The sequence below is a fragment of the Rhagoletis zephyria genome, unplaced genomic scaffold (assembly GCF_001687245.7).
Source record: "Rhagoletis zephyria isolate East Lansing unplaced genomic scaffold, Rhagoletis_zephyria_1.1 Rzeph_scaffold_00651, whole genome shotgun sequence".
Classification (NCBI taxonomy): Eukaryota; Metazoa; Arthropoda; class Insecta; order Diptera; family Tephritidae; genus Rhagoletis; species Rhagoletis zephyria.
This window is the reverse complement of record NW_016157735.1, coordinates 87,946-110,555: the sequence shown is the minus strand read 5'-3', so window position 1 is coordinate 110,555 and position 22,610 is coordinate 87,946. Positions and strand designations below refer to the sequence as shown.

Below are 22,610 nucleotides of genomic sequence, written 5' to 3'. Positions count from 1 at the left end.
GATCATATAAGTATACATTTTCATGGGTCTATCTCTTTTTGTTCTGGTACTTACAAACATCGGACCAAAGTTATAATACCATTTCATGCTCATGAAAGGTATAAAAATAAGTGCACGAATTCTACCAAATTTAAACGGTATATTCGGACTATCATGCAGATGGATGCCCGAAGTCGGTCCAGCGGTTCATCATATATGACAGTTTATGTCTGTCACATGAACCACGTATATGGTACAACAGCACATACATGAAAAATCGAAAACATAGTGAAAAATTGTTGCTATAATGTGCTGTGCTTATTTTTTCTTCGGATAAATTAAGTCAAGTACAAACATGGCTGCAAGATTTTCAATAGGGATTTTGTAGAGCCAATGGAATGAAAGTCACCGCAACACAACATATCTGTCATTTCATCGTATTATCGAAAAGGTGGTGTACATTTATATTCGGTCTTTCTATTTTGGACTTTCGAGAATCAACACTTTTGTTTAATATCTTAATTCATATTTCATTTTATTTTTTTTCTTCAATTTCAATATTTTTTATTTTTGCACAAATTTGTTGCACCGTTTCGTACGAAAAGTTTGAGTACACTGGAAATTTTCCATGCAGGTATTTCTCCTCATTGATTTATAGTGAACAAAACCATTGTGGAAAATTATGGCTGTGTTGTGTTCTTTGGCTTCGAATGAAGTTTTTTCAAGTGCTCTTTTACTGTCGATTGTGAATTTCATTTGATTATTTAAAAAAAAAGTGCGTTTACCATACGATTTATCGAATTCGTTCCTATGCATTGAGTTTTTCGTTCGCTATTGAATAAAATGCCACGATCCCGTCGTTCAAATATAGGCCGACGTACGCGTCTTGCGAACATGATGTTATCGCAAAGAAGATCGCAAAATGTTGAGGAGCACTCCCAACAAAAGGAAGTACGGCGTGCAGGATTTTTCATTAATTTTTCAATATTTGGTGTAGAAAAGCACACCGGGGTACCGCTATGCATGTATATATTTATATGTTTTTATTTTTGTGTTGGCTTCAATTTCGATAACTTATATACATATCTATTTTATTTGGAAAATTGTGTTCATGTTTGAATTTAATAATAAATATGTATGGTTTTTAAATTGGGAATTCTGTTTCTTAAGGGAAAAAATGATTTTTATAGTGTTACATATATATGTATATGTTGAAACTTTTTCTTTTATGTTTTCTTCACATAAATTTAAATTCAGACGCTTAATATTGAAGCGTTATAAATAAGTATGTTATAATGGTATAAGTGCCGTGAAAAATTCATTTCTAGTTAAATTTGAAATTTTCTTGATATACAGAAATTCATATGTAATTGCAAATTTGGAAAAATTAATTTATGTGACTTTTCGTATGCGGTTTTTGTGAACCGTTTTTGATTTATTTTTTCCTTCATCGAAAATAGTCATATTAACACCATCTACTTTTGTTACAACGTGAGGACCCTGGTATATATTTTCATGCTTGATTCTGGGTTCTTTTTGTACTAGAACGAGGACGTTTACTTGTATTTGTACTGGACGAGAGTGTCTATCGTATACATTTTTGCTACGGGTTTTATATTTATTAACTAATTCTTTGGCTATTGAGTGTGATTTTCGCATACGCTATTTAACCTCTTTCGCATAGTTTTCAACGTTATATATCGGGTCTATCTTTCCGGCTCGCAATTCGTGCGGTAAAGTTGCTTTTTTACCGAAAACTAGTTCGAAAAGAGTAAATTGGTTGTCAAATACAGTATTAGGAGTTGTATTATGTAAAAAGGTGAAATATTTCAAATAAGTGTCCCAGTCAGAAAACGTTTCGCTCATATATGCATGTAAATATTCGTTGAAAACTCTATGGTTCCGTTCAATCGATCCAACGGTTTCGTGATGGTGTGCTGTTGAAAAGTTGTGTTTTATATTTAAAAGTTTTGTAAGTTCTGACAAAATTTCATTCTTATATTCAGTTCCTAAATCAGTCCTAATAAAATTCATAGTGCCGTATATTAATATGTAGCCTTCAAAAATAGCCGAAGCCACAGTTTTGGCACTTTTGTCTGGTATCGCGATAGTTACTAAATATTTTGTGAGATCGCAGATTATGGTGACAGCTAACTAGTTACCATATCGTGTTTCTGGAAAAGGGCCCATTGTGTCAATAATTGCTCCTCAAAAGGTTTACTAGGTGTTGGGGTTAGAATAAGATTTTCTCTGTTTTTGGGTTTAACTTTGTTCAATAAACATTTCTCACAACTTTTTACGAATTTTGATATGTCACGGGTCATGTTTTTCCAGAAGTATTCAGTACGAATTTTTGCATACATTCTTTTGAGTCCGCAATGTCCTCCACTTATTGGGTCGTTATGGTATATTGTCATAAGTTGGTGTTTCTTTTCGTCGTCGGTCACAGTTTCGATAGGGTCTGTTAATAAAATATGTAATGTCTTTAGAATTTCATTTCCACGGTCCTTTAAATTTGCTATTGAAAAATAAATCATCCTTAGGCCATTCTAACTTCTTAATGTTACGATTGTTGGCTTCGACTTCAAGCCGCGAAAGTAACTCATCGAGATTAGTTTTTTCGTTAACAATCGTAAAATTAAGTGTTGGATATTCTACTACTATTTATGCATAGTCACCTGACATCCCAACTGCTATAGCTATATACATCCATATACACACACACATACATACATAATAACATGTAAAAGCTTTTGTACATCATACCACTGAAACATTATTTTTTCACTTCCATTAAACCGCTTGAATTATATGGACGTGTCGTGTTTTATTTATCCGCTAAATCTTAACATTTGGTTATGGGCCCAGGTCCATCACGCGATTTATTGTCTTACGAATAAAAAGTAAAAAGTACTTTATTGCGTTTGTCGCTGCCTTAAGTTTTTGGCTAAATAAAACGTCGTTTGTCGTCCGGCAATAACTACTGATTTTTTGTAATGAGTTCGCTGGCTCAAATTGAGAAAATCGGTGCCGATAATTACAGCACCTGGGCCATGCAGATGAAGAGTCTGCTGATTACGCTGGAGTTTTGGGAAGTCGTGGAGACAAAATGTGCAGCCGATGCCGATCCAGCTAACAAAGCTAAATGGGAGTCGCTAGACAAAAAAGCGCTGGCATACATCATCGTCTGAACTGATTCACATAAAAAATTGTAAAACTGCCAAAGACGCATGGANGATTAGTTTTTTCGTTAACAATCGTAAAATTAAGTGTTGGATATTCTACTACTATTTATGCATAGTCACCTGACATCCCAACTGCTATAGCTATATACATCNTGTAATCGGTTGGGCAGGTCCAAGTTCCAACCAAAAGGTAAGAAGTTAACGTTTGTGGGATACGCTGATTTAACCAAAGGTTATAGGTTATATAATAAATCGATTAAATCAATCGTTGTTGCGCGCGACGTTATATTTTTTGAAGATAAATGCAGTGACGGTGATGTATCACAGGACGATAAAGACTATTTCAATTTTTTTGATTTTCGAGATGGCATAGAACCTCCTGCAAACCTCGACAGTAGTGACGAAATTGAGCAGTCAGTGCATGAGTCACATCCCGACGAGGCTTCGATGGGTAAAGAAGACAATGTAAGTGAAGAAGCTAGGTTTGTTTCGAGCGAGAGTAGCTGTGAAGACGAAGTTATGGTTCCGGGGAAACGCAAAAGGGGGAGGCCGAGGATGGTTAGAAGTGGGTCTGTTGGTCGTCCACGAAAAATGTACGTTCGCGAAGAAACTGAGTACCTGAACTCATTGGTTAGCAATCCAGTTTCGGTAGCTGGTGCCCTGAATTCGGAAAATAGCGAACAATGGAAAGCTGCTATGCAGGTGGAATATAACTCGTTAATCAAAAATGGTACATGGGAGTTAGTAGATTACCCTAAAGCTAAAAACGTCATCGGTTCAAGATGGGTGTTTTCAACGAAATTTAACCCGAANATAACATGTAAAAGCTTTTGTACATCATACCACTGAAACATTATTTTTTCACTTCCATTAAACCGCTTGAATTATATGGACGTGTCGTGTTTTATTTATCCGCTAAATCTTAACATTTGGTTATGGGCCCAGGTCCATCACGCGATTTATTGTCTTACGAATAAAAAGTAAAAAGTACTTTATTGCGTTTGTCGCTGCCTTAAGTTTTTGGCTAAATAAAACGTCGTTTGTCGTCCGGCAATAACTACTGATTTTTTGTAATGAGCTCGCTGGCTCAAATTGAGAAAATCGGTGCCGATAATTACAGCACCTGGGCCGTGCAGATGAAGAGTCTGCTGATTACGCTGGAGTTTTGGGAAGTCGTGGAGACAAAATGTGCAGCCGATGCCGATCCAGCTAACAAAGCTAAATGGGAGTCGCTAGACAAAAAAGAGCTGGCATACATCATCGTCTGAACTGATTCACATAAAAAATTGTAAAACTGCCAAAGACGCATGGACAGTTCTAAGCGGTTTGTATAGCGCTGATGGACCGGCGCGAAAGGTAAATTTATTTAAGAGGATGGTGCGCTTCAGATTTAATGCAAGCGAAAAGATGGCTGTGCAAATGAACGATTTTTGTACTATTGTGGACAAGCTCAAATCAATTAGCGTTGAGATGCCTGATGACTTGCTATGCATCTTATTGTTGTGCAGCCTACCCGATGAAATGGATAGTTTCGTTGTTGCGATTGAGAGTAGAGACAGCTTGCCGACCTTTGAACAATTGAAGGTCAAAGTATTGGAAGAAGAAAAACGGCGAAATGAAAAATTTGGCGGTAATAGCGAGAGCGTATTTTTGGCGAATTCCAGCAGGTGTAAGAAAAATGCGAGGGAAAGAACGGTAGTGGATCGCAATAAACCAACGGACCAGCAGAAAACTAGAACGCATGACTGGAGCACAGTTAAATGCTACTCTTGCGGTAAAAGTCGCAGTGCGAAGTAGCAAAGAAAGAAGCGGTAATGAGTATGAGTTCCCATGAGAATGTACGAGCTAGCAACATATGGGTATTGGACAGCGGTGCATCCTCTCATATGTGTAATGATGCTAAACAATTCTCAACAATGAACAAACGCGAACAAACGGTGACACTTGCATCAGGTGATTTCGTTTCTGCTAAGGGTGTTGTGTAATCGGTTGGGCAGGTCCAAGTTCCAACCAAAAGGTAAGAAGTTAACGTTTGTGGGATACGCTGATTTAACCAAAGGTTATAGGTTATATAATAAATCGATTAAATCAATCGTTGTTGCGCGCGACGTTATATTTTTTGAAGATAAATGCAGTGACGGTGATGTATCACAGGACGATAAAGACTATTTCAATTTTTTTGATTTTCGAGATGGCATAGAACCTCCTGCAAACCTCGACAGTAGTGACGAAATTGAGCAGTCAGTGCATGAGTCACATCCCGACGAGGCTTCGATGGGTAAAGAAGACAATGTAAGTGAAGAAGCTAGGTTTGTTTCGAGCGAGAGTAGCTGTGAAGACGAAGTTATGGTTCCGGGGAAACGCAAAAGGGGGAGGCCGAGGATGGTTAGAAGTGGGTCTGTTGGTCGTCCACGAAAAATGTACGTTCGCGAAGAAACTGAGTACCTGAACTCATTGGTTAGCAATCCAGTTTCGGTAGCTGGTGCCCTGAATTCGGAAAATAGCGAACAATGGAAAGCTGCTATGCAGGTGGAATATAACTCGTTAATCAAAAATGGTACATGGGAGTTAGTAGATTACCCTAAAGCTAAAAACGTCATCGGTTCAAGATGGGTGTTTTCAACGAAATTTAACCCGAATGGTACGGTTGAAACATTTAAGGCGAGATTAGTAGCGCAGGGGTGCTCGCAGGTCCTTGGTGAAGATTTCAATGAGACTTATGCACCTGTCGCGAGGCAGTCTACTATTCGATTGGTGTTGGCTCTTTCAGCAAAATTAAAGTTATTTGTGAACCACATAAACATCGTAGCAGCGTATTTGAATGGCGAATTAAAAGAGGAGGTATGCAAATTGAAAAAATCTATATATGGCTTAAGCAAGCAGGGCGAGATTGGAACACTAAAATTGATTTTCAACTAAATGAGATTGGATTTCATCGTTGCAAGTCTGATAACTGCGTGTACGTTAAGCGAGTGGGAAACGAGGTGAATATAATTGCTATCTACGTTGATGATATAATTTTGGCGTGTACAGCGAAGTCTACGATGAAGAACATTGTTGATCAATTAAGCGCTCAAATTGAAGTTAAAGATCGTGGACCAATAAATTATTACCTCGGAATGCAGGTTGAGCGGAAAGGCGAATGCGGCGCGATCACCATTCATCAGGAGAAATACACCAGAGAACTTCTGAAAAAATGGAATATGTAAAATTGCAAAGGAGTTTCTACGCCGTACGCACAAGGTACTGTGTTGGAAAAGTGTACCAAAAATGGCTGCAGTGGCTCGAACGTGAAGGAGTACCAGTCGTTGCTTGGTGGCCTTACATATGTAGCCATTACGTCTAGACCAGATATTTCTTATGCGGTGTCTAAATTGTCGCAATTCCACAGTCATCCACATCAGCAACATTTTATCGCAGCGAAACGGATACTACGATACCTTAAAGCAAAACCTAAGGGTATGTTGACCTATCCCCAAATAATCAAAATTTGTTATGTTTCACAGATTCCGACTGGGGTTCAGACCAGACCTATCGGAAATCAATGAGTGGCTACGCGTTATTCTACAGCGGTGGCTTAATCGCATGGGAAGCAAAAAAGCAGCATATGGTTTCTCTCAGCACGATGGAGGCGGAGTACGTAGCAATGTGCCAAGGTGCAAAGGAAGTGGCATTTCAGTTTAGTAACCGAATTGGGTGTCGATGAGATCACGAAAACTTCCACAGTCATCAAGTGCGACAACCAAGGTGCACAGTTTGCTGTGCGTAACCCAACTGTTCACAAGAGAAGCAAACACATAGACATACGATTTCACTATATACGAGAGAAGTTTATAAACGGCGATATAGACATCGAGTATGTGCAGTCTTCAGAAAATGCAGCTGACATATTCACGAAACACTTAACTTTAAGTAAACATGAAAACTGTTGCAAAATTTTAAAACTGAATTTTGAATAATAATTCTTTTGAAAACGAAAAAAAAAATATATATCAAATGGCAATTGGGATGAGGCGGAGTTTGTTGGATATTCTACTACTATTTATGCATAGTCACCGGACATCCCAACTGCTATAGCTATATACATCCATATACACACACACATACATACATATCAACATGTAAAAGCTTTTGTACATCATACCACTGAAACATTATTTTTTCACTTCCATTAAACCGCTTCAATTATATGGACGTGTCGTGTTTTATTTATCCGCTAAATCTTAACATTAAATAACTCGGGTTTTTTTGTGTTTTAAATGTACGCATATTTGAACATTTGAAATTTTATTATTTTTACCATATTTAATATTTGTTTTCACCCGGGGTATTTTTTTTGAGTAATTATATAAAAATTTGTCGTAAACCTGTAACGTTATATTGCCATTGCATTCATTATCGTACTCTAATTGTATTTGTTTCGCCATTGATCATGTTTTTACCGCTAAAACTTGTTTAGTAGAGTCTTTAAGTTCGTTAATTGTAATCCGTGATAATGCGTCCGCACCGACATTTGTTTTTCCTTTTATGTACTCAATTGTAAAGTCGTACTCTGACAGTTCTAGGCGTATTCTAGCAAGCTTTTACGACGGATCCTTCATGTTAAAGAGATAAACTAGGGGTCAATGGTCAGATTTCACCGTAAATTGAGTGCCGTAAACATATGGTCGAAATTGCTTGATTGCAAAATATATAGCTAACAGTTCAAGTTCAATGATCGGTTTATTTTGCTCTGCTTTATTGAAAGATTTAGAAGCGAAACATATTGGTAAGTCATTGCCGTCATGGTTTTGGCTTAATATAGCACCACACCCCACTTTCGAGGCATCGACTGTAATAATAAATTGTTTTGTGAAGTCTGGGTATTGTAGCAATTTTGGGGAAATTAACGCTGATTTTAAAGATTCAAAAGCTTTGTCGCACGCGCTGTCCCAAATAAACTCAACCATTTTTCTGCCTAATTGATTTAAAGGCGCTGCCAGAGACGCAAAGTTTGGTATAAACCGCCTGTAATAATTGGCAAACGCGACGAAACGAGGAACTGCATCCTTGTCAGTCGGTTTTGTATATTTTTTAATAGCGTTTATATTGGTGTCATCTGGCAGCAGTCCTTTGGCTGAACATTGATGGCCTAGGAATGTAACTTCCGGGCGAAGAAAATTGCATTTATTCGGGTTAAGTTTTAGGTTGAAGTTTCGACAAGTGTCGAAAACTTTTGCTAAATTTCTAATGTGATGTGCTTCGCTACAGCCTATGACAATAATGTCATCTACGTATAAAAATGCTACGTTGGGTGGAATACCAGAAAAAGCTATACTCATCATTCGCGAGAATGGTTTGGGTGCTATATTTAAACCGAATGGCAATACTTTCCATCGATATGCTCCACGGTCTGTGCTAAAAGAAGTTATATCACGTGAATCCTCATGTAAGGGGATTTGGTGAAATCCAGAAAAAAGATCCGAAGTAGAAAAATATTTAGTTCTGCCACGATTGTCTAAAATATCGTCAACTCGTGCGAGAGGGAATTTATCCGCAATTAGTTTTTTGTTGACTGCGCGGAAATCTACGCCCATACGATATGCTTTTTGACCATTAGTAGACTTTTTAGGAACCAAAATTAGAGGACTATTGTAATTGGAATAACTTCCTTCAATTAAATTGTTATCTAGCAATTTACGAACTTGAGTTATCTCTTCACGTTGGGAATATGGCAGACGATAGTTTTTTACATATACCGGGTCGGTGTCGGTCAACCTAAGTTTCTGTTCATAAAAATTGTTGAATGTCATTTTGTCATTGTCCAGAGCGAAAATGTTGGCATATTTTATGCAAAGGTCAAGGAAATTGCTGTTATCTTCTGCAGGGATTTGATTTTTCAAAATTTTTGTTAATTTGTTCGTTCGTGAGTCTTCTGTCTTGGTCTTATTAACTGAGAAAACGTTGATATTTGGGTTACTGCTATTAACTATGTATCTTGCTGTGAATACGTTATGTTCAACTTCATGCGATTCTACAAAAAGTGGATGCGGCGAATGGCCCAAATCGAAAATTCGATAAACTTCGCATCTGGGTGGTATGATACCAGTGTCGCTTTCGATTCCGTGTAGGATTGGTATCGCGACTTTTTCATTGCCTACCCATAAGGAAATACAATTGCTTGCATAGCTAATAACGCATTTGTTACTTTTTAGAAAATATTTACCCAATATACCGTCAGATGGTATGTTAAAGTCATCGTTTACTACATGTAAAGTATGTTTAGTGCAAAAATCAGTAAAAGTCAAGTTTACGGTAATCGTACCTAAAGTGGAAACGGTATTGGAAGTGACACCGGTAATGTTAATTATATCGCTCCTATTTATAGAAACATGTTTATCAGTGCTAGAATTTTTTATTAGAGAAATGTCGGCTTGCGTGTCGACTAGAAACGTACAAAATTAGTTTGACCCATTAATTTTCAATTCGAAAAAGTCGGAGTAATTCAAATTTAAGCAATAAATGCCCTTTGTTAAAAAGGATTCATCTAATTGTTCAAGTCTTCCCCCCTCAGTGTTCGCTCCTGAGGGGCGTGGGCGTTTAAAATGCGCACATTAGCATTATTCCGTGAATTTGAATGTCTATTAATTTTATTAGTGTTGTTATTACGATTTCTATTATTTGTATTCCCATTATTGGAATTAAAGTTATTGCTGTTGCCCCTAGCACCGTTGCTCTATCTACTATTGTTACTGTTATTACTGTACCTACTGAAATTAGCATTGTTTTGTCTGAAATTACTATTGTTGTACCTATTAAAATTGTGACCTCTGAAACTACCTCTAAAATTATTTGGTCTATTTACTCGGGATCGAAACGCTAACACTTGACGCTCTTTCACTTGATTATTTTGTTCCACTATCATTTTTGCCACTACGTCTTTTGAATCACTGAAGGTATTTGACGATAAAATTGATTTGACCAAATCCGACCGAGTATTAAGTCTATAAACGTTAACTGTTTGCTCGACTGCCATTTCATGGGCTTTAAATTGTGTCATACCCTCAATGATCAAAGAACGCTCTAATGCATCCGAAAGCTCCTCGACACGCTTAGCAAATTCCTTATAATTGTTATTTGTGACATGCAAAGATGCAATTTGCCCAGCCACAACCTTCGAGTTGTCTGGCTTTATTCTGTTTCTCAACGCATCTTTGATTTGTCTAACTGAAGTAACCTCGGTTGGAATTGCTTCACGTGCCTTGCCTTCGAGCTTCGATTTCAAAAATGATATAAAAGTTGTATTTAAATTTTCGTCTGCAAAATCTTCAACTAAATTAATTTTGTCGATAAATGATTCAAGTGCTAGCGGATCGCCGTTGTAATTTTCCCTAATGATTGACGCACAAAGGCTAGTAAAGGATTTCTTCTGTTCAGTGGTAACCATGTTTAAAAATTCTTTAAAAAATGTAGAAATGTCTGGTGAACTGGTAGCTGTGGACGGCTCGTCGGACACAGTTAGCAGATCTTTAAATGATGGGAGTGAAGTACTTCTTTTAAGACTGAATTGTACCGAAGCTTCTGACTTGGCGTCACTAAACTCTTCTTCTGACTCAGAGTCAGCTACGTCTGATTGGCAAATTAGCGATAAGCTATCAGGTGGAATTCTAACGCGACAATTCAGTTTATTAAAGCACTTTGCTAACTGTTCATTGCAACGGGCTAACCTACCCTGCACTTCCATGAGATTACTGGTATGTGCCGAACTGTTACCAATAACTAGTAGTAAAATATTGTTGTAAGCTGTAATAAGCGAATATTTGTACTCGTTGAGTTTTTTCGAATTCGTAGACAACGGTCTATTTTATAAAATGCGCTTGGTAATCTTATCAAAATCTGCTTTATTTGCTTTAAATTGTTTATCGAATTCGCTCATAACCGGCTAATCTCAAAGAAGTGGCGGTTCGAAACTTGCAATAGCAAGCTATCGTTCACCATGTTCAAATAGAAATATTAAAAAGATATCGACTTGAGAAAAACACTTATGTTTTCCAGTAGTCATCGGTTGAAAATTTGCATGCAAGAAAAAGGTATTGGACATGCAGGAGGAAACGAAGGTTATCACATGCAATTTAGAAAGAGATGGTGTTGTTTTATGTGTCTGGTTTTAATATGGTAATTTTTCGAAGCGGTATCTATAAGCTGATCGTTATGTAAAGATATATAATATACATTATACAACTTATAAGTTGTTAAAAATTTAAAAGAAATTAACTGTGGGGAAAAAATCATTTAGTAATAGAATAGGGCGAGTCAATCGCGTCACTTAAAATGAGGAAAATTCAAGTTATCAAAATATTGTATGGATGAGTTAAACACGTCACTTAAAGCTAGGAAAATTCAAGTTGGATCACTTAAGGCTAATTACGAAAATGGGTGACTCAAGAATTAATATTTGAAATTTGCGTGATAATATAATATGAGATAATCTAGTGTGTCGCTTACAAACTATTAATGGTTTGGAAAAATGGATTACTTAGGAACTAATATTTGATATTTGTATGATGATATAATATGAGATAATCTAGTGTGTCGCTTACAAACTATTAATGATGTGCGAAAATGGATTACTTAGGAATAATATTTGGAATTTGCGTGATAATACAATATGAGATAATCTAGTGTAATCTTACTAGTTTTATTTAGTTGATTTGAAAAAATATAGAAAAGAAGAAGTTGTATATGGATATGTCGGGTCACTCAAGTCATTTGGTTGCTAATTCATTAAAAAAAATCAAAATTCCATCAATGGATTTAGGAAAGTTTCCGTATCTTGACTTATCGCATTTTCGTATGCAACTTCACTTTTATATGCGTGCCCAAGAAATGAATTTATTTTGACAATCTTAATTAAGTGCTATTGTTAATAATGGGTCTTTTGTATTGCTATGAATCAGAATAATTCAAATGGAAAAAAATTATATTTTCTCAATGTAATCGGTAAGAAGAAAATAATGTATATATCTATGTATATATGTACTTCATCTTACAAAAATAAACCGCTCTTCGATGCCGCTTCCTCCCACGCCGCAGTCCGTATTTTCCAGAAATAGTGTGAAAAATCCATTTTGTTCGTTACCCGGTGCCTGCTGTAGTTCTCTATGCCGTGATTAATGTACCTCATTTATTTAGTTGTGTGATGATATGTTGTTTTGTGGCTTGCGTTGCCATATACATAGGCGTAGGTGTATGCCGTTATATGTGTCGGTGGAGGGGCTTATGTGGCTTGCCGCTATGCTAAGCCGTTAACTAGTAATTTCCCTGAGGGCCGCTGGTGGCGTGGTTTGTACTTTACATATCGTCGTTTAAAGTACAAAACCGCGTATCGTCATTCTGCAAAACCGCGTAACTGACATTGGCTGCCAAAAATTGGATTTGCTCACACAAGCTCTTGGCTCAATCCTTATCCATTCGTCCTGAAATATACTAGCCAGAAATGCGATTGCTTTATAAAAAAGAGAACCATTTTGAAACATGAGTATTTTTACGATCTAAAAAATAATTTCTACAACTTCACATTCGCGGTTTTGCATTTTGCTGATACGCGGTTTTGCATTTTGTTGATACGCGGTTTTGCACTTCAAACGACGATATTTATATCTTGTTCCGTTATAATTTTAGGTGTGTATGTGTAGTTGCTGACATGCATATACATTCGCATATGCTGTCCCGTTAGGAATGTGGCGTGGTTATACCTACATACCAATTGCTGGTAGCTTTCTCGAATTTGTATGTACGAGTAATAACGGGACCCGCCGGTATAGCTGTAATTAGCGGTGGCGTAGCTACCCGTTGTGTACGCAACCGACGTCAAAAAACCGTATGAGATGGCGTGACTGTACGTGCAAAACCTCCTTTCATTCTGGATTAAATTAGGTAACTCACTGACACGGTCGCCATGTTGTGCCTCCGTGTTCCTTACCTGTAAGATGGTACACAGGACACTATATTTTGTACTGGGGGTCCTTAAGCCGGCCGCAGTCCAGGCAGAGTTAGCAACTATTCACTGAGTGCACTTAGCGTCCTGCGCACTGATCTGGAGAGCTGTAGCTATTGTTGCACCTACTTGTTCCTAGTAGGCTTTTGTACGCCTGAGCAGGATTCGCTGAATAATTTAAGCTGGAAAACTACACTACGCATCGTTTCTATTCATACTCGGTGATTATTAACTTTTTATATTTTTACTTACTTCTGCAGGTCTCAAGTACATACGCCCATCTCTACAAAAATACATACATACATACTAGGGATGCTTCGAATGTCATATTTTTCACATTCGCGAATGCGAATGCGAATGTGCGAATGCGAAGGCGAATGCGAATGTTAGGAATAACATTAAAAAAGCTATAATCAACTTAAGTCGTTGTTATTATTACTTAAAAATTTTGTAAATCATCAGAACATTTCACGAGTGCTTAACCTATACAATGTTTTAATATATTAGTCAAACTTTCAAAAAAAAGTAATTTTGCTGTCTTTTCTCCCATGAGGCGATTTCTTAGAGGCTTGTATATAAGGCCGACTGCACTGAACAATTGTTCACTTGGAACGCAAATATTTGCTGGCCAGATCTGTCAATTTGTCGTATTTTAGTTTAGTGTTCCACCAATCGAGAGGATTTTCGATTTTTTTCGATTTTCTTTAAGATAGGCCTTCAATAGAGCAGATTCTAAATCCGAGCCTTCGCTTTCGTTGGAGGAATATACAATTATTTCTGGGTTGCTAATAAAACTTTTAGCAGTACTTATTGAAGGCCCATCAATGTTGCTTGGTATACTTCTTAACTGTTTAGCGGCTGAAGCTAAAAGCCGGTAATTGTCCCCACCCTGGTTAGACTGCATTAGAGCAATTTCAACAATATTAGAATGGAGTTTCTGCACATGAGCACATTCGCATTCGCAAAAAATTCGTATAATTTTATGTGAATGCAAATGTCGAATGCGAATGTGAAAATGATGCGAATCATTCGCAAATCGAATGCGAATGCAAATATTCGTAACATCCCTGATACATACATACATATCGTTACCTTAATTCACAAAGGCCCTAAGCAACAATTTTTTTATTTTACAGGAGAAGCAAAAACAATTATAACAAGTAAAGAACTATAAGTTCGGGCGAAACCGAACTTTATATACCCGGCGCAGGTATCAAATATCGTTGTTTAAGCTTTCTCTGAACTACCTTTGCATAATAAGTAGGGGTGCTTACCCGATTTCAAACGTTTTCGATAATATGCAGAGTTAAACTTAATGATATAATTGAACCTAGTTAGGTACAAATCGATTAAGTGGTTACCGAGGTACACATTTGTAGTTATAAAGTGGGCGGTGCTACGCCCAATTCCTAAAAGTCTATAGCAGGAGATTGTTGTAACTATTAACTTCGAGTAAATTAGCGTCCTCCAAGGCACCAAGTGCACTGAGTTTGGTAGGAATTGATAAATCGGTTACCGAGATACACATTTGTGTTCATAAGTGGGCGGCGCCACGCCCATTATCCAAATATTTATAATATTCTAATTTTTTGCTGAGTGGTTATTGCAATCACCGATTTTAAGTGAATTAGCTCCAGTACTTACTGAATTATCGCAGTTTTCGTGTTTCTGTAAATTGCCGTTATATGGCAGATGGGCATGGTTATTGCCCGATTTCAAAGATTTTCAACAGATTTCTTAGCTAAGCCCTAGGGTACCGAGTTTGGGAAGGATTGGTGAAGCGGCTACTGAGATACAGCATTTCATCATAAGTGGGCGGGATCATGCCCATTTTCCAAAAATTTCATAATAATATTATTGTTTACCGCAATTTTACTCCACATACTAATTTTAAACAATTTGCATCTAATATTTACTGAAATATCGAAGTTCTTGCATTTTTCGAAAATACCGTTATATGGGAAGTGGGCGTGGTTATAGTCCGATTTCGTCCATTTTCAATACCAACCTACCTTTGATAAAAGGCAACCTACACACCAAACTTCGTTGCGATATCTCAATTTTTGCTCGAGTTATCGTGTGCACGGATTGACGGACGGACAGACAGACATGGCTAAATCGACTTCATACATACATTTGTCCATATCTATCTCGATTCGTTTTGGCTGTTACAAACAACCGTTATGCGAACAAAGTTATAATACCCTTGTGCACAAGTGCGCTCTGGTATAAAAATCAAATCAGGCATACGTAGGGCGTTTTAAAATGTGGCATATGTAACTCCGTTGTTTTTGATACTAACACTTTAAAATTTTTAGCGTAGGTGTACTTTAATATGTCCTACCGAAATCTGAAAAACGCAGGTTCGAAAAAAGTTTTTGTTGGGGCCTTTGTGAATTAAGGTGACGATATGTATGTATGTATGTATGCATACATATTTTAAATACATTAGATGCGTTCCGGATGCTCCCGATATTCACGATTTGCAGGGTATGAATCACGTATGACGATAGTTGTCTGACGATCTCGTGTTGGCGATTCTCTTGCTTCATGAAAATCAAACAATTATTGATCGTTTGTGCGATACCGTCAACTCGATTCCAATTTTGCTTCTTGTAACAGTTTGAAATACGACGTAGTATTAAATAATCGTGCGTTCTTGCATGATAGTGCATCCAATATCGTTTAAAAGAAAAAACAGGTACATATTTAATTTTTTTATTTTTACTGGGTTTTTACGACTAGAATTGAAAATATAGCTTTAGTCCTTTATATTTCCGAGAAATTACATATACAAAAATATATTTTTATATTGTTTCTGACAGTCATTTCAGCCAATTCGTTCAATCAATTTGTTTGCCTCAACATAAATTCCGGCAGTATTAATATATATCCCACGGTTGACACTTCATCAAAATTTTGTGTATCACAATATCAAAGTAAAAAGGCCCAAAATAAAATAAAATGTATTTACCGTTTTTTGCCGTCCATCAAATACATATATATGTATAAGTATATATTTTTTTATAATATTCAACGTTAACAAAAATTGCAATATTTTCAATTCAAAAAATAAATTTTCTCTACATATTTGTTTGCATTTGTGCATATACAGACAATGTCAAATGTTAGTGTACACCTTGTTCTAATATATTATTCGCAATTATTTTCATGAAATTTTTTTCATTACTAACACAGGTTTACAAAAAAAAGTTTCTGCATATTGAACCAAACCTCTATATCCCTATGGCATTCGGCCATTTTCTAGAAGTTCTGAATACAAATTGAGAAATTTTGATAAACATTTTCTTAATTTTTATGAACTTTATATAAAGTATGAAGCCTTGATATATATGGATTATATTACGAAATGAACTATATTTTCATAAATAACACAGGTTTACACAGAAAAAAGATTCTGCATATTGAAACAAACCTCCATATCCCTATGGTATTCGATGCGCTGAATGCAAACCCGAGGTCTGAAAAAAAAATTTTATTCTTCAAAGATACATACCCCTCATACGAATAAGAATAAGTTTTCATTCATCATTTCAACAATTTTGAATGACGAATAAATTTGTATTCTTCATTCAAGCAGTTGCGAATGATGAATAAATTTTAATTCATCATTCAAGTAATTTCAAATAACGAATAAATTTTTACTCTTCATTCCCGCAAATTAGAATGATGAATAAATTTTTATTCATCATTCAAGTAATTTCAAATAACGAATAAATTTTTATTCTTCATTCAAGCACTTTCGAATGATGAATAAAATTTTATTCAAGTAAGTAGACGATCATGGTAAATGTTCATGTCTTATATACATATTTATTGTGTGTGAAATATTAGAAAATATAATGTCAAAATCTACCTTGTACTGTGATCAAGAAAGAATAAATAAATGAAAAATTATGCGTTGTTCAGTATTACTTGAATGCTGATTAAAAATTTATTCATCATTCGAAAGTGCTTGATTGAAGAATAAAAATGTATTCCTTAGTTAAAATTACTTGAATTATGAATAAAAATTTATTCATTATTGTAAAGTGCTTGAATGAAGAATAAAAATTTATTCGTTATTTGAAATGCTGGCAAATTGTGCTATTGAAAAAAAAATGCTGCCAAAATCAGTTTTTGCTGTTCAATAAACGACTATACGTGATCTTAGGGTCAAGACGAAGAGATGGTATTTTTAGGGATTGTAGGCGAAAGTTCAAGCCTTAATTTAAGCTTAAGTGGAAGGTTCTATCACCTTTTGTTTAATTGCGGCAGGGACTCAAACTTCGCCAAAGTCAGTTTTTACTGCTCAATAAATGACTATAAGTGACCATCAATTCAATGTGCAGGAATGGTATTTTCAAGGAAAGTAGTCGAGGGTTTTTGCTTTAATCTAAGTCTAANCTCTTCATTCCCGCAAATTAGAATGATGAATAAATTTTTATTCATCATTCAAGTAATTTCAAATAACGAATAAATTTTTATTCTTCATTCAAGCACTTTCGAATGATGAATAAAATTTTATTCAAGTAAGTAGACGATCATGGTAAATGTTCATGTCTTATATACATATTTATTGTGTGTGAAATATTAGAAAATATAATGTCAAAATCTACCTTGTACTGTGATCAAGAAAGAATAAATAAATGAAAAATTATGCGTTGTTCAGTATTACTTGAATGCTGATTAAAAATTTATTCATCATTCGAAAGTGCTTGATTGAAGAATAAAAATGTATTCCTTAGTTAAAATTACTTGAATTATGAATAAAAATTTATTCATTATTGTAAAGTGCTTGAATGAAGAATAAAAATTTATTCGTTATTTGAAATGCTGGCAAATTGTGCTATTGAAAAAAAAATGCTGCCAAAATCAGTTTTTGCTGTTCAATAAACGACTATACGTGATCTTAGGGTCAAGACGAAGAGATGGTATTTTTAGGGATTGTAGGCGAAAGTTCAAGCCTTAATTTAAGCTTAAGTGGAAGGTTCTATCACCTTTTGTTTAATTGCGGCAGGGACTCAAACTTCGCCAAAGTCAGTTTTTACTGCTCAATAAATGACTATAAGTGACCATCAATTCAATGTGCAGGAATGGTATTTTCAAGGAAAGTAGTCGAGGGTTTTTGCTTTAATCTAAGTCTAAGTGGAAGGTCCTATCACCTTTTTACTCCTTGCTAGGGCTTCTCAAATTATGCAAAAACCCGATTTTTTGACACTTTGACCTCGATTTTCTAAAAACCTGTACGCGATGGATTTTTTGTACTTACGGATTCGTAATCAGCACAAAAAGTCTATCAAAAATACCTTTAACATTTGTCGCACCAACATTTTTTTTCATTTTTGTTGGCCTGTGTAATTCATTCAACAACGCTCATGCTTGCCTCATACTGCCAGATTTGGTTGATTACTCATTGCAGCTATTATTTTTCCCTGCTGTATACTTTTAGGCCCCACTGCTTTTCGTTTAGAGAATTTTTGCGATAAAAAATTAGCGTAGATTGTAAGAATTCCACCGCAGCAGGGGATGTTTCACACTATAATGACAGAAAAATTATTCTCACGGGCTGACTTCCAAAATGTATGGTTGCAATAATGTATGTATACAGTTTGACTTCGGTGTGTACACAACGTAGCTATGCTTAGTTAAAATACAAGGCAAAAATATGCAAAGTAAGGTCGGTGTTATGCAGAAATTCTGTTTGGCAAACTGCGTGAAATTGTTGTTGCAGCAAACTCGGAGAGAGAGAGTTTGGTGACTCTCACAGCAAACTAAATTTGTTGGGCCAAACAGATGAAAAATAAGTGTTGCCATATACAAAATTTGCTGGAAAATACAGTATTGCCATACCGATGTGGTAGATGTTGCAGTTATACACAAAAAATGTTTATTCCAGAAGAAAACGCGCTGAGTATATGTACTGCTAACGCGAAATTTTCGATATAAAGATATTTAATATCCGCGCGAATATAAAAGTGATTAAAGTGAGTATTTGTATTACAAAAACATTATTACTTATTTGTGTGTCGTTAGAAAATGACTAAGCAAAGAAATTTGTGAAAATCTAAAGTGGGTCAATTAATTTTTATAATTATAGAAATGTCTATCTCCTGGAGCCGAGCGTTAACGGAAGAATTAATAAATCTTCTCCAGGCCCGAGAGTGTCTTTGGAACACAAAGCATTGCCATTATAGTGACAGGGATAAGCGAAATGCGGCAATAAATGGAATTCACGACGTTTTGGTGACGAAAGATCCCCTTGTGACCCCAAAAAACATTAGGGAAAAAATTCAAGGACTGCGCTCACAATTTCGGAGAGAAGTGAGGGCAATTGAAGCCAGTAAACGGAGTGGATGCGGTGCAGCAGATGTGAAAACACCCAAAATGTGGTGTTACGAGCTGCTCCAGTTTCTACGTCCAAACGTAGAAATAAGGGAGACGCAGGATAGTTTAAACGATGAAAACAGGCCACAAACGGTAAGATTTTGTGACATAAAGTTTTCTAAGAGTAATTTGTAATTTTTCCAATAGAGATACGATACGGACAATAATATAAACACGGATAACGCCTCGTTGAGGGACGAACCGTCGGTAAGTTATATTTTCACGATTCGTAGCCAAAATGCTGAAAAACGTTGAATTCATTAAAATAAATTACAAAGGCTCAACCATATTTATTTAAAAATTCAGGCATTATATTTAATTTGCATAACTTTTATTGTTGTTCTAACCACTCCAGCTTTCCTTCATTATTAAAATATTCAAGAAAAGAATTTCTTATTGCTTCAGGTGAGAGATTTCTTTCATATGATATTGCATTAGAATGCATTGTATCCATAAATGGTTCACTCAAAGAACTTATCCTATTACTTAAAATAAAGTTGTGAAGTACACAACACGCCTGTATAATGGTCTCAATAGTTCTTACGTTTTGTAAGTTGATTGGTTTCTTCAGTATAAGGAATCTTTGAGAGAGTATGCCGAAAGCTCTTTCACTTGTTTGACGTGCCCTGGACAATCTTTTATTGAAAATAATTTTTTCACGCACACTTGTGAGGTGTGAGTAAGGTTTCATCAGGTGTCTTTGTAGTGCAAAAGCATTATCGGCAACCACGACATAAGGCAATAATCTTTGGTTCCCTATAACTTTGTCTGGTGGAAAGTATGTATCCCCATTATTCAACACTCGCTGTAAAGACGAATGGCTTAGGATAGCTCCATCATGAGTTCTACCATTTGCGCCCACGTTTATATAAATAAATTTGCAATTTGCATCCACCAGTGCTAGCAGTACAATGCTATCAGTTCCTTTGTAATTGTGATAGTAAGAGCCATCTGATTGAGAAGCGTAGAAGCTTACATGCTTTCCATCTAAAGCTCCTAAACAAAGAGGAAACTGCCATTTCCGCTCAAACTGATCCGCAATTGATTTCCATTCATTTGGAGACTCCGGGAACTAAAAATAATAACAATTATTTTATTTTCAGGTTTCATCATCTTGCAGAAAACGAAATAAGGCTCATTTTCAACAAAAGGTACAACAGGGATTAAAAGAGTTGACAAATATAATGGTGACAAACACAAAAAGGAAATATGAGTGGTTTGGCGAGGAGGTGGTCAGCATACTGGATGGTATGAAAAGTGAGGACGTTGCTCTGGAAACCATTGATGCCATCCATTCCCTGCTATCTTCCGCCAGAAAAAAAGACAAGGAAGTAACAAACTCCGCGACAACTCGGGATATTTTAAGTTTAGCTTTAGATGGTGTTTTAGATGATAGCGATTTGGAATAGATTTTAAGTTAATGTAAGTTTTTAATGAATTTTACGGTTGTGGTAGGTGATAAGTTTTAATGAATTTTTTTATTTTTACTTAATATCGTCACCTGACGGGAAGAGCGACCTATGTCGGCAGCCAATTCGAAAACGGCCTATCTCAGAAATTATTCAAGAACGCCCCACTTCAGAATTTGACTGAAGAACGCCCTATTTCAGAATTTTATTGAAAAACACCCTATCTCAGAATTCGGCTCAAAAACACCCTATCTCAGCTGGAAATACATTGAAAATGTACTGAGATAGGGTGTTTTTGAATCGCCAGCTGAGATAGGGTGTTTTTTTTAATAAAATTCTGAAATAAGGCGTTCTTCAATCAAATTCTGAAGTAGGGCGTTCTTCAAAAATTTTCTGAGATAGGGCGTTTTCGAATTGCCTGCCGAGATAGGTCGATCTTCCACTTAGGTGACGATATATTTATGTATATAAAATGTGATTTAGTGTTTAAAACGAAAAAATTTATTTAAGTTAATATTGAATTGGTTTTTTTTAATTTCAGTACCTGTTGTATTTTTACGTTTTAATAAATATTTATTGAATTGACTTTAATATTTAATTTACTTAATTTCATTAAAACATATAAGGTAAAGATGGTTAAGGGTCTCTTGTGTCACTTGTTTTTATATTTGGTGTTCACTCCTTAACTTCTCAATTTTTTTTTAATTACCTTTAAATATAAGCGACTTAAACGTTTCCAAATTGCTCTGCACACTTTTGGGATGCAATAAACCAAGAATGAATGGGACAGTCTCGTTTGAAATGCTAAACTGCGATAAGTTTCGACGGTTGCTAAATACCGAAGCGTAACCGCTAACTGTTCCTCTGGCGAAATGGCGTTTCTAGCATTTGTTACACATTTTTCTATGTCGCACCTAATCAAATTTAAAATTTGGTCGAATTGTCCATCTGATATCCTGACATAGTTCTTAAATGACCACAAATCTTCATTTTTAAGATGTCTATGAAGAAATGCATACGATCCTTCAGAATCTCTAGTTTGACGCCATATAACTGCGCGGCAAGATCTGGGGCGTCTAATATTTCCGAGCATCAGCAAAGATTCCATGAGTCTTATTCCACACCTTATAACATTTCTTTGATTTTCTGTCCAGAATATAACACTATTTGCATATTGTTTTAACATACATATAATACCGTATACTTCGTTATCCATTTTTAACGCTTTTTTATGTTTCCTACGTGCATATCTACACAATTTCTGTCGAACGTTGCCAGTAAAACCAAAAGCATTATTAATATGCAACCCTGCAGCAACCTACCGAAGGTTGCCAATCAAAACAAAGCCATTAAGAAAATGCAACCCTGTGGCAAACTCGACGTAACCACCTCACACCAAACAGAGGCAGCCGCCATATTGTTTGCCAATCAAAAGTCCGTCTACATAACACCGACCTAAATTTTTACATTATGGAACACTTCTTATGCACGTACATTTTCACACTCCCATTCTCTCATCTCTCTCCCGCGTCAAATATTTTATTGTTGATTGATGAGCAGTAACTTTTTGTTTCTCTCTCACATAGGGTTGCCAGATTTTTAAAGCGTGAAATCAGTACGTTAGACTTTTTCATGCTAAAAAAATCAGTACTTTTCAGTACATTTTTATTCAAA

At 36.0% G+C, this 22,610-nt stretch overlaps 1 protein-coding gene across 2 annotated transcripts; it reads left to right on the top strand.

Annotated features, from left to right (window-relative positions):
* Positions 1-18,859: 18,859 nt before the first annotated feature.
* On the top strand, positions 18,860-21,187 carry LOC108360906 (uncharacterized). 2 transcript variants are annotated; one of them, XM_017613369.1, is made up of 4 exons: positions 18,860-19,127; positions 19,241-19,620; positions 19,675-19,734; positions 20,631-21,187. In XM_017613369.1, the coding sequence occupies exons 2-4, from the start codon at positions 19,243-19,245 to the stop codon at positions 20,934-20,936; spliced, it is 744 nt and encodes a 247-aa protein (XP_017468858.1). In that variant the 5' UTR covers positions 18,860-19,127; positions 19,241-19,242; the 3' UTR covers positions 20,937-21,187. The 2 variants fall into 2 exon arrangements, with proteins under 2 accessions (XP_017468858.1, XP_017468857.1); XM_017613368.1 differs by lacking the exon at positions 18,860-19,127 and having other exon boundaries at positions 19,151-19,620.
* The last annotated feature ends 1,423 nt before the right edge of the window (positions 21,188-22,610 follow it).

What these genes read in the sequence shown, in the direction of transcription:
- LOC108360906 (XM_017613369.1), top strand. Translation starts at nt 19,243, where the DNA reads ATGTCTATCTCCTGGAGCCGAGCGTTAACGGAAGAATTAATAAATCTT. An exon ending in ATGAAAACAGGCCACAAACG is followed by an intron (nt 19,621 to 19,674) that starts GTAAGATTTTGT and finishes TTTTTCCAATAG; the next exon opens with AGATACGATACGGACAATAA. An exon ending in CGTTGAGGGACGAACCGTCG is followed by an intron (nt 19,735 to 20,630) that starts GTAAGTTATATT and finishes TTTTATTTTCAG; the next exon opens with GTTTCATCATCTTGCAGAAA.